The sequence below is a fragment of the Zalophus californianus genome, chromosome X, assembly GCF_009762305.2.
Source record: "Zalophus californianus isolate mZalCal1 chromosome X, mZalCal1.pri.v2, whole genome shotgun sequence".
In the NCBI taxonomy this organism is placed as follows: Eukaryota; Metazoa; Chordata; class Mammalia; order Carnivora; family Otariidae; genus Zalophus; species Zalophus californianus.
In genome coordinates, this window is record NC_045612.1 from 102,725,026 (window position 1) to 102,737,818 (window position 12,793).

A 12,793-nucleotide genomic window follows, 5' to 3' on the forward strand; every position below is an offset into this window, starting at 1 on the left:
TGTGCTGAGCTTGAGGATGGGCAGGAGATAAAAGAGAATGAATTTCTCCAAAGCCCCTCTGTGTCCTACTGCTTATTTCCCCCCAGGAGTAAGCCACAAAATACACAGGCCCTTTTAGCTCTCACTTTTATGTCGTTTTCACTTGAGTGTGTGTTTTGTTTTTTTTTTTTAATCCTCGGATCCAAAGAAAAAGAACTGAACGGCTTTCATTAACCATTTAAAAAGGTATTTTGGGTAAAGTAGAATATTTCTATGGGTTTTCCTTCTTTAAATAGTGGAATTACTTATAGGTTAGTTTGTAATCTAACCTTATCAATGGTGTGGTACCAGTCCATCGTAATACCAAAGGGAGCTTTGAGACTGTGTTTCAAATGACTAAGAGGGAACTTGTTTTGAGGTTGGTGACACAAGAATATGAACTTCAAATTGGGATAGGTGAAGATAATTCATAATTTTGAAAAAAAATCTGTGCGTGTGCATTGGAGAGATGGTAAAAGGCTGTGCGAGCTGCCTCACTTTTGTCATTGACATCTTAGATACCCGGTTAAAATATTCAAATAGAGTTTAAAATGTGTTTATGAAAAGGAAAAGCTTCCTTGAATTTCCTTCTGTTGGCAGCTTTTCTTTGAATACAAGGTATGATTGAAATGATTTTATTTCTGAGAACAAGACATACATGGGAAGTGTTGGGTGTGTTCGTTCATTCTGTGACATTCCTCATACACGGCTGACCAAAGATGGCCCCTGCCCTCAGGGGGTTATCATTTTTCAGCCACAAAGACCAGCATGTATTAGATCAATGACGGTATAAAATGATAGGAACTAATTTACAAATATATACAGGATCCTGTGGGAATACATGCAAGAAACTCAATGATCTTAAGACTTCATAAAGAAGTTCCAATTTGGGTACATTTTTGAATCTCTCATGTCCAAAGGGGATGGTGCTTTGGACCAGTTACATGGCTCTTACTGCTAAAATATTTGTTTTATGAAAGTGGTTACATCCTATATATAAAACAGTTCCCAAAGGATTACGTTTTAGCTTAGGAAAATTTAGGTGTCAAGACTGTATGTAAACTCACATTTCTTGCAGGACTGTAGTTTATTTAAAAGCTGTCACGCTTTCTGTATACACACGGTGATGATTAACTTGATCCATAAAAATAGTAAATGTGCAGATGAGCGTGAATTAGAAGGAACCCCTCTCTGTGGGAATATTGGCTGCTCTCAATAAGTGGTGCTTGGAATTGAGGTGGTTGGTAGGCTCTGCTAGCATCAACGTGGTGCTGCTTGATTATTGAAATGCTCTTCTTCCTTTTGTAGACCTTTTCAAGCAAGTGGCAAGTTCAACAGGATTTTGTGACCAGCGCAGGCTGGGCCTCCTCCTGCATGACTCCATCCAAATCCCAAGACAGTTGGGTGAAGTCGCATCCTTCGGGGGCAGTAACATTGAGCCGAGTGTCAGGAGCTGCTTCCAGTTTGTGAGTTACTCACCTTCTTAAGTAACTTGTTTCTTTTTTGCATTTTAGAAATTAAGGAAAAAATAAAAACACACAACTTGAGTTTCTCACATTAGCTCCCGTGTAGGCAGGTAGGTAGGGGATTCATACTTGAAACCTCTGGAGGCAGTGGCTTCGGGACTCTGGGTTTTGGGAGAGAGGCACCCAGGCGCCCCTGACTGTCACTTTTTGAAGCTGTCCTTCTGTAGCTTTGACCTTCCTCTATAATCTGAAGGCCCGATTGGTGACTCTGCATATAACAAGGTCAAAGGTTTATGCTCTGCTGGTGTCCATCCCTAGCCCAACGCACGGCTTGTCCATTCTCTTATCCCATCCCGGGGCGTTTTCCACACCATAGTCGGTTACCCCAGAAACATCCTCTTCCAGCACTCCACTGAGAGACACGTAGGCTGTTTCCACTGTTTGCTGAGGTAGGTAATGCTGCAGTGAACATCTTTATGCATTTAGCTGTTTTTTTTCCTTGGTTGAAGTTTTCCCTTAGGATAATTTCTCAGGAATGGGATTACCAGACTAAAAGAGTTTTGTGGCTTTTGATACATATTTCCGGATGGCTTGTTGTCAAATGTTGTTCCTTTGTAATACCACCGGCCCTGAAGGAGTGGGATATTTGCAGTATCCAGTTATTCACAGTGGTCTTAGTTTGGTTTGTTTGTTTTCATGCTAAGAGCTGTTTTTCTTTCATGGGGTTTGTCAATCCCTAGTGATCCCATGAACAATAGAACTAGCTCTAGAGATCACCAGATAACCTGGTTGAACCTATGGTCTTTGACCACGGACTAGGGTAAAACCACAGAAGGCCTCCTAGGCAGAATGTTGTGAATATTTAGATGTTTCAAGCCATTTGAGCATTCATTTAGAAGTTAACCAGGCCCACCGACGAAATGCCCACATAATAAGCCACCTCATTTAGCGTTGGACATACTGTTTGGATTGTTGTGCTAAAGTTAGGGCACAGTAGCTATAAATGTAAAATAGATGTGGAGAAATAAATCCTTTTTTGCCTCATGCTCAAACTTCCCAAAATGTAAATAGGTTTTCAGTACCTCTAGATTTTTTTTTTGTACTCTATTCCAGAATGGAGACACAAGTAACTTTCATAAAACGAATAGTAATGGCCACAAATCATCCAGATTCATTTTTTTAAGTCCAGTTAGAGAACAACCTATAATGGCCTGAGTTGTTTTTCCTAAGCATTGTTTTCTTTTTAATCAAATTTCAGTTACTCTTTAAATTCTAGTTGTGAAGCACACACACGTGTTGATATAAATGCATAGGCGCACAGTTAGGTGTGTACCGTGGCTTGGGTTGAGAGTAAGGGTCAGGATGGAAGTCTGCCGACAGCCGACAAACATCAAGAACCACTGGAGCCCTTGTCCCATTGGCCACAGGACTGCCTGGGGCTGCAGCTACCGCCACCCTCCCTGCAGACTCTCACTCTTTTTTAGAGGGAGAGAATCTCAAGCAGACTCCCCACTGAGCACGGAGCCCAGTGGAGGGGTGGGGGGGGCTCAATCTCACGATCCTGAGATCATGACCTGAGCCAAAACCAAGAGTCTGACGTTCAACTGAATGAGCCACCCAAGCACCCCCGGCTCTTTTTTTAATTGAAATATACAAAATACTTGACATATTACACGGTGTAAATGTAAGGTGTACAACACGTTGACTTGATACGTTAGTATATGGTAATATGATTGCCATTGCTGTGCTAGTTAGCCCTTCTATCACGTCGTATAATTATCATTTCTTTGGTAGGAATAAGTAAGATCTCGCCTCTTGACTCTCTTGAGTGGGAGTCAGGACAAGGGATCACCGAACAGAAGCTCTGCCTTCCCAGATGCTGTGCCCTTATCAGGAGCCATGTCCCTGTACTTTGACATGCCACATCGTTTGGCTGAATGCCCCCCATTCTTCCCTGACCACATGTCTCTGTCTTGGTAATAGCAACGCTGTCTTCTCAGTGTCGAAACTTGCAATTCAGTCTGTCCTCGCATATTTAATGAATGTGTTCTGCCTAGCCAGTCTCCAAGCTCTTGGGAATGTCTTCTGCGAGCCTGGTGGGGGGGGGGAATCTGTCAAGAGATGAACAGGGGTAACAGGTGGATGTTATTTTCTTCTCTCTACTCTATGGTATTTTCTGAATTTTCTTCTTTGAACATTCAGAATTAGAAAAAAAATGAGTAAAGTGCTGACTTTTTTTGTTTTTAAGAGAAAGAACCCCTCTTTCGTCTGATCTCCTTCCTTGCCACTGTTACTATTCACTACACCCTGACCTTGTCACTTTGCTCTTACCGCTCTTGTACTGGTTTTGGAGAAATGTATTCGCTGTATGATAGCATGTGTCAAAATCTGTTTCTTCCCATGGCCCCCTGAATAAATCCTAATTTGTCTGATTCTCACACCTTTCCTAATCTGTTTCCATAACCACCCACTGCTGGCTTTCACCTCCATGAAATGGCTTCTCCCTACCCTTTGAACCTACTACGCTTATAAATATCGTTACCGTTGCTACTGATAATCATACCTGTTATTGGTTCACATGAATTCTGTCCTTGAATCTCACCAGTCCTTTGAGGACAATGAATGGAGAGGCGGTGGGGGTTGTGTGTTTTTCTTGTTATTTAAATGGATGAATATTTTACCTCTGCCCCGCAAGGCCCTCAACTGGCAGAAGACTTTAATTCCTACTCCTGTGTCCCCAAACCTCCACTTAACACCTCAGTCCCCAGTACGCATATTTTGATTCTGCTCTCCACCCTCCCGAGGTGAAATAACAGGGCTTTATTCTGGGTCCCTGCTGGAATACCAGATGCCATAAAAGGGAACATACAGGACTTGGGGTTAAGAGGAATGCTCATTTTAAAGAAGTTGAGTATTGGCAGTGGGATGTTTCTGGTAGGACGTCAGACACGTTCTCGGTGTACAGAGCCAGGCAAGGTTTGGGAAGCCTCTCGACTTGCTAGCCATTTGCAGTCAGGTTCACCCGATCCATTTTGTTTCCTTCACAGTCGCCATCCTGGCCCTGGTGTGCTCTCCTTCAGCCAGGTGCTCTGGCAGGCAGCTCACAGCTCCCCGTGCACTGCAAATGAAAATGTGCAGTTTGCCGCAGCGAAAGTTAACACGGGTGAAAATGCCCTTTGCCCTTTGTTTGAAGTGTAAAGACCCTGGGACTGGTGCCAGGCTGGTTCCTTCAGCAAGACTGTGCTCAAAGACCTCTGTTTCTAAACCTCAGGAAACAGGAGGGAAGTCCTTGTTTTCTCCTACAATTGCATGCCTTGTATCCAGAAGGAGAAGTTGACTTCAGAAGAAAACTTACTTCTTTCGGGTTGGTACAGTTAGAAAGGTGTCGCTTCTGATTCAGGGAAGAGTCTAGGAGCGGCCGGGAGAGAGGGCTGTTTTCACATAACAGGGCTCACTGGGCAACCTTGTAAAGCTTTCCTTAGTTCAGGTCCGGACCTCCCCATTCTGGACATGGATGCACAACAGGATGAATGGACTTTAGTACTGCTGAACTGGCCACTTAAAAATGGGTAAGGTAGTAAGTTTTAGGGTATGTGTACTTAACCACAATAAAGAAAGTTGGGGAAGAAACCCCAAAATGGTCCTAAATCAGAGAGTAACGGAAATCACCATCACATGCAAGTACAATGTTTTGCCTATATTTAAAAATCAGTATAGGTCTTTCAAGGAATTACCCAGTAAGCCAGGACCCGAAGTCATATCTGTGGCTATCAGAAAGGAGAATTATCCATAAATGTATGGATTTGACAGTGGTATCTTCTTTGAGAGTAAATGAGGCAACAGGATAATGTTTCTACTGTAGAAGCTTACTGCAGTCAACACATGTAGTGGGAAACTGACTCTTTTGGGTAGTAGAAGTGAAGTTTTGAAACTAGTTTTTTTTTTTTAAGATTTTATTTATTCATTTAACAGAGACAGAGCACAAGTGGGGTGGGGGCAGAGGAGAGGGAGAAGCGGGCTCTCTGCGGGCTTGATCCCAGGACACCAGGATCATGACCTGAGCCAAAGGCAGATGCTTCACCGACTGAGCCACCCAGGCGCCCTGAAACTAGTTTGTTTCAATGAACGCATCATCAGGTTGTTCTTTAGTTCATAATCCATGGAAACAGCTCCATTGTCAGAGTGGAGTGATCCCTAGGACCTGAGTAAGGCTGAGCATGCCCTGGCAGTGAGTCACACAGATTGCCCGAAGGAACCTTGGAGTTTCACTGCATGTCTCCTTTTTCTGCTGAGGAAACTGAAGCCCAGAGAGGCAGGACTTACTACGTTCTGCATACTGCAGTCGTATCATGTCCCATCTAGACAGAAGGCCTAAGTTCCCCATGTTCCAAGCCAGTATTTCCTTCTGCTAAACCATCTGAGTGGAAATAGATGGCTTTAACTGGTTCAAATACCAGACTGAACAAAGAGCTAAGAAACATGATCCTTTATGTGAATTTTTGGTTATACTAGGATGACACGGATAAATGAACACCCTTATCACTACCACAGTGCATGTTTACGCGCACGCACACACACACCACGCGTGCCCCGTTATCTTTATTTAAGCTGTTCTATTCCCAATGGCAGGTGGCTAAGTCTTCCTGCAAATGAAACCAACTAATATTGCCTTTTAAGTGGGAAAACTTTATACCTTTAAGGGACTCCACAAAAGAGTCGTGTATCTGTAAATTGGTATTTGGCCGTGCCCTGAGAAGTACCACCATCCCCCATGATAGTTTGTAGAGTTTGCTTCTGTAAACATTTTAAGGACTTCATTGTTGAGATGGATTCGAGTATACCAACTTTATATTCAGTTGGCTTCACCTACAGAGCTTGGGCACCAGACTCTGTTTATTTTACATCTGTTTCCTGCCTCCTGTTGTAGTCATGCATTCAAAATGAGTAAGTTGCTTTTTCATCTGTCCTGTGAATTTTTATATTCATGTGACAGAAATGAATATCATCAATGTACAGTTGCTGTAATAGAGAATGATACAGAAATGAGAATAAATTCCCACTATAGCTATTGAGAGCAAGTCTCTCTCTCTCTTTCTCTCTCTCTCTCTCTCTCTCTCTCTCTCTCTCTCTCTCTCTCTCTCTCTCTCTTTCTCTCTTTCTCTCTTTCTCTCTTTCTCTCTCATGTAAATAATCATTCCAGAAAACCTGGAGAAGTGAGTGGCCGAGTGGTTAAGTGCATAGGCACTGAAGCCAACTGGCTGGGTTCAAATCCCAGCTCTGCTATTTTTTAACCTTTCTGGCCCCTGTGCTCTGGGGGTGCTTGGGGGGAGCGCAGTGAGCCAGTAAAGGCAGAGCGCTCAGAGTTGTTGCAGACACATGGGAGGTACTTAGTACCTGTTAGCTTCCGATGATCTAAAGTGTATTGTAAGTTGAGCATATCCTACCAAGATTAAGAATTCCTTTTATCTATAACCGAGCATCTGTGGATTCGATTTTAGAGACTCTCGACATACTGTTTTCTCTCTGAGTGTGAAAATACCATGCCAGGACACTTCTGAATCAGTTTGACAGCATTCCTCATGCCAATTGATCACATTTTATATTCTCCATCCTTAAAATAACTCCTAAAAAATCTACTTTGCTTAGGTTGCCTTTAGCTTTTTGTTCAGTAATCAAAATATGGGCCCTTCAGTTCCATAAACATTGTTTTTACAACCTTTTGGTGGTAAATGTTGAACTCATGTTCCCTTGAACTCATGATGGGTACTGACTGATAACTACAGTAGTAGTAAGTTACTACAATTTGGTATGCATAAATAGAGGTAGTTTCACCGTGCTCCTGTTGGGCCTGCTTATGGACAGAATTCCTGCAGATTTTCAGGAAGGACCTTTTATCTCAGAGTATTATCAGTATTGTCTTGAGTTGACTCTTGCTTCTCAGTTGCTGGGTTTTTTTAATTACCAGCTATGGTGGGTTTAGCTTCATAGTTATCCATTTAATTTGTTGTGGTTTGTGTGGTTAACTTCTCAGTGTGGGGTGATGGTTATTTTCTTCAGTATTTTGAGGGTAGGTTTGTGTTGTAGTTGAAACCTATTTCATTTATACACTTAAACTGCTGAAGAAGATAATTGGTGTCCTTTTGCTCAACATTTTTTTTTAAAAAGATTTTATTTACTTACTTGAGACAGAGAGCACCAGCTGGGGTGGGGTCAGAGGGAGAGGAAGGAGCAGACTCCCCGCTCAGCACCTAGCCCTGCACAGGGCTCGGTCCCAAAGCTAAAGGCAACTGTTGAGATCATGACCTGAGCCAAAGTCAGACACTCAGCTGACTGCGCCACCCAGGGGTCCCTCTTGGCTCACATGTCTAAAGTAGTACTTCATTGTTATGACCAAATTTCCCCCTTCCTTCCTTCCTCCCTGCCTTCCTTTCTCCCTCCTTCCGTCTTTCCCTTCCCTTCCCACAAGAGTTGAGTCAGAGGTGCTGATGAAAACAAATGTTTTTGAGAGCCACGCGTTCAATTGGAAGAATATTTTAGATTTCATCAGTTCACCATCAATTCTAATTCACATTGAAACTTACCCAAAAAACTCATGGAAACAAGGAAACATGAGTTCAGTATTGCCATTTTCTTTTTTCCTTGTTTATCACTGGCTTATAAATTGAATTTTTAATGGAAGGTTCTTTCTGCAAGATTATTTAAGATGAAGGATTGTGTAATGCTTCCTCCTGTGATATCCTTATCTGTTTACCCAGGGTCCTTAGCGTATCTTGATTCTCTAACAGCTAGAGGTTTTTTGTTTGGGGTTGGGTTCTTTTTTTGGCATTTGACAAAATATTTTATTTATTGTTTATTTTTTTAGAGGCCGGTGGCAGAGAGAAAGAGAGAATCTTAAGCAGGTTCCATGTCCAGCACAGAGCCTGATGGGGGCTCAGTCTCGCGACCTGAGATCATGACCTGAGCCAAAATCAAGAGTCAGACCTTTAACTGACTGAGCCACCCAGGCACCCCTGATAAACTAGTTTTAAAATCTTTTCTATCTTTTTTCAAAGCTACATTTTATTTTTTTAAATTTTTTTAATGTTTTATTTACTTATTCATGAGAGTCAGAGAGAGAGAGAGAGAGAGAGAGAGAGAGAGGCAGAGGCAGAGGGAGAAGCAGGCTCCCCGCCTAGCTGGGAGCCCAATGTGGGACTCGATCCCAGGACCCTGGGATCACGACCTGAGCCGAAGGCAGACGCTTAACCATCTGAGCCACCCAGGTGCCCCCAAAGCTACATTTAAAAAAAAAAAGAACCATGCAGTTAAATTTATTCTGGTGGTCAGTTCTATGAGTTTAGACAAATGCATTGTTTCACCATCACTGCAGTCAAGACACAGAACATTTCCATCACCCCTAAAATGCCCTCTTCCTTGGTTGTCATCCCAGCCTGCTCCCAGTTTCTGGAAACCATTCCTCTGTTTTCTGTTCCTATCGTTTTGCCTTTCCCTAAACTGGATTTCAAATGAAGAGTTAACATTATATCTTGAACTTTAGCCAAACATGTCCTGAGACATACTTGAGAAAGTATATTCTGTGATGTATGTTATGTGTGAAACTTTCCGGTTAAGTAAGAACTCTCTGGCATAAATTAATGTGGAGCATACTTACGGATTTGCATAGATTCAAAAATTGTCCTTACGTTCCCTGGAGCCATGGTGTTAATTGGTTTATTAGGTGGAGTGGAGCGCCTGAGGTCAGGACAGTTGTCCTTGAACATGTAAATGAAGAGTGGATAATCACCGTGTGTTATTGTTTGGGCTGATTTTATCTTTAACGGGTAATTCAGAGTCCTGATTAATATTTTAGAACAGTGACCGCTGGCCTCCAACCTGCTCATTATCTTCAGAACTTTAAATAAAATACTTGATTTCTCCTCAAGACAGTAGTTACAGGAAGCCTTTTACTTCTTCTTGTCTCACAAATACAACTCTTGACCTCTCCATCTTTATTTCAAACATGGAAAATGTCCGTGAACGTGGGGATTTTTAAACTTTTTTATGCTGAAAATTCACAGATACCTTGGAAAAGCACATCTAGGCAGAGTATGAGAGGATGTTTTAGGCACAGTGTAGCTAAGAGAACAGGGAGGACGTCAGTTTGGTGTTAGGTTTGTATTTTTTGAGAAAAGTAATCCTGAAGAGCTTTTCACGTTTTATACCAGTGACATTAATGCCATCTCCCCCCACCCTTTAACGATTATTAAAGTCACTCTTTGGCGCCTGGGTGGCTCCGACCATTGGGCGTCTGCCTTCGGCTCAGGTCATGATCCCAGAGTCCTGGGATGATCGAGCCCCACGGTGGGCTCCCAGCTCAGCGGGGAGCCTGCTTCTCCCTCTGCCCCTCCTCCTGCTTGTGCGTGCACGCGCACTTTCTCTCGCTGTCAAAAGAAATAAAATCTTAAAAAAAAAAAAAAAAGGCAAAGTCACTCTTACCCTCCCACCTGCCTTGCCCTCCCCCATGAAGGGGTGATTTGGAAGAAACCGTGGTTTCCAACCAGCATTTTGGAAAAATTTCAAGCATAAAAAGAATGGATAAGGCTAGCGTAGTGAGCAGCCATACATCTCATACATACAGCCTTTGCTGAGCATTTTATCCCATGAACATTCCCCTTCCTCCCACTCACTCCGTGTAGGTACGTGTATGTGAATACACACACAAGCATGGTTTTTCCCTTTACTATTTAAAAGTCAAAGGACATCACAACATCAAACATAAACCCCTAAACGCTTCACCACACGTTTTTTTTTTTTTTTAAAGGACTTTCTCCTCCATAACTGCAAAACTACCATCACACAAATTTCACAATGATGCAGTAACATCATCTCTCATGCAGTCCACACTGAAATTTCCCCATTGCCCTGGAGTGTTCCTTATGGCTGGCTCTTTTCTTCTAGGATCTAGTCAGGGTTTTTGTCTTGGAGCTGCTTGTCATGTCTCTGTACTTTCACTGAATCTGAACAGACCCCTCACATTTTTTTTTCCTCATTCATTACCCTGACATTTTTGAAGAGCTCAGGCCACTTCTCCGGAAGAGTGTCATATATTCGGGATTTTTCTAGTTATTTCCTCCTGATTCAATTCAGGTTAAAATTTTGTGGCCAGAAGACAACAGAGATGATGTTGTCTCCTCACGATGTCACATCTGGAGGGACAAAATAACACCTTGTTTTTACTGATAATTCTAAGCATGTTAGGACAGTGTCTGCCAGATATTTCCTTTGTAAAAGTGTCCTTTTCCCTTTGTCATTAGGAAGTCATTTGTGTGCTGTTTTGAGACTCTGAATATCCTATTCCTCAACAACCTTTCACCCTATAATTTTAGCCTCCCCCGATGATGCTTTTCTAATTCGAAGATTATATTGGTGGTTGCCTAAGATTTTCTGATTCTACCTTTCCGTACGTAGTAGCTGGGTTTCTTCTGTAAAGAAGAGTTTCCACTTCTCCCCTTGCTATTTTTGAGTATCACCACAGACATCCAAAGTGATGTTCAATGTACAAGAGAAGAGACTTCTCCTGACTGAGCTGCCTTTGGATATGCTTTTGGCCATGGTGTTACCTAAAATGCCAATGTACAGATGGTCCTTTTCCTCCATAGCAATGTAAACATATATTTAATAAATACATTTCAGGGGGCACCTGGGTGGCTCAGTGGGTTAAGTGTCTGCCTTCGGCTCAGGTGATGATCTCAGGGTCCTGGGATTGAATCCAGCATGGGGCTCCCTGCTCAGTGGGGAGTCTGCTTCTCCCTCTCCCTCTGCCCCTCCCCACTGCTCATTCTCTCTCTCTCAAGTACATAAGTAAAATCTTTATATATAAATACATACATACATACATACATACATACATACATTTCTGTGTCAGCCAGCTCTTTCATAGGAGTGACAAGTTAACCAAAGCATGTAACATGAGCTATGTGCTCTTGAAGAATGAGATGCTCATAGGCTTTTCTGTTTCTTTCTTTTTTTTTTATTTATTTGAGAGAGAATGAGAGAGAGAGAAAGCACATGAGATGGGGGGAGGGTCAGAGGGAGAAGCAGACTCCCTGCCGAGCAGGGAGCCCGATGCGGGACTCGATCCAGGGACTCCAGGATCATGACCTGAGCCGAAGGCAGTCGCTTAACCACCTGAGCCACCCAGGTGCCCTTTTCTGTTTCTTCTTTTCCTTTTATGCTACTTCAGTACAGATCAACCCGAACCTGTTAGTCCTTGTAGCTCATACATGCCATAGCATGTAATGGGAGGAGGAAGGATACACATTACTGAAAAGAAGGGGCAAAGGAGGTGATCAGAAAGATAGGAGTATGTGTCTATCACAGTGATTTTTGTACTTTCATACAGCTGTCAGTAGATGAATACAGAATTTTGTTGAAGATTTAGTAGCTGGGCATTGTTTCAGGTAGGCCTTACTTAGATATCAGAGCCTCTAGAACTCTCAGACAGGTTAAAGTTTCCAAAGATTTCAGAGATCAGCCTGTCTATTCTCCTCAGTGATCATTTCTGTCTTTACTTTTTAAGCCTACTTTATGTGTACATACTGAAGTATTAAAATAATAGATCATCTTGAGCTGTTTCCTTAACTTCTTCGAGCCTTTCTTCATCTGTAACATAGTTAAACGTATTATATCAGGAACTACGTGTCCCCACGTTTGTTTTCTTTTTTTCTAGTATCTTCTCTATTAATGAATTGTTCATTTTTAAACTTCATATTTTTAAAGTGTGCAATTTGATAAATTTTGACACGTGTTCACGTGATGAATCCATCGCGGCAATCAAAATGAGCATATCTATCGCCCCAAAAAGTGTTTTTAGGCCACTTGGTAATCCCTCCCGGTCCTGCCAGGTCCCCTGCCACCATCCCTATCTCTAGATGACAACTTACCTGCTTTCTGTCACTATGGATTATTTTGCAGAGTCTGTAATTCTTTGCAAATGGAATTTTATGGGATATACCCATTTTTGCTTGGCTTTTACTCAGTATAACTGAGATTTATTTATATTGTCTCTACCCATACTTCATTCTCTTTTAATTACAGTATTACACTGCATGGGTATTCCACAATTTGTTTTTTTTTTCCTCCTATTTTTTAGAATTTTAATTCCAGTATAGTTAACATACAGTGTTATATTACTTTCAGGTGTACAATATAGTGATTCAGCATTTTGTACAGTACCCAGTGCTCATCACGACAAGTGCCCTCCTTAATCCCCTTCACCTGTTTCACTCACCACCCCCATCCCTCTCCCCTCTGGTAACCATCCGTTCTCT

General features: G+C 42.2%; 1 protein-coding gene across 6 annotated transcripts in view; it reads left to right on the forward strand.

Annotated features, from left to right (window-relative positions):
- The window catches only part of DMD (dystrophin), a 2,214,577-nt gene that overhangs the window by 2,125,401 nt on the left and 76,383 nt on the right, over nucleotides 1–12,793 (forward strand). For all 6 annotated transcript variants that reach the window (XM_027607979.2, XM_027607980.2, XM_027607981.2 and 3 more), the window contains one exon: nucleotides 1,327–1,484. In XM_027607979.2, coding sequence (XP_027463780.1) covers nucleotides 1,327–1,484 — 158 coding nt within the window. The remainder of the gene's footprint in view (nucleotides 1–1,326; nucleotides 1,485–12,793) is intronic.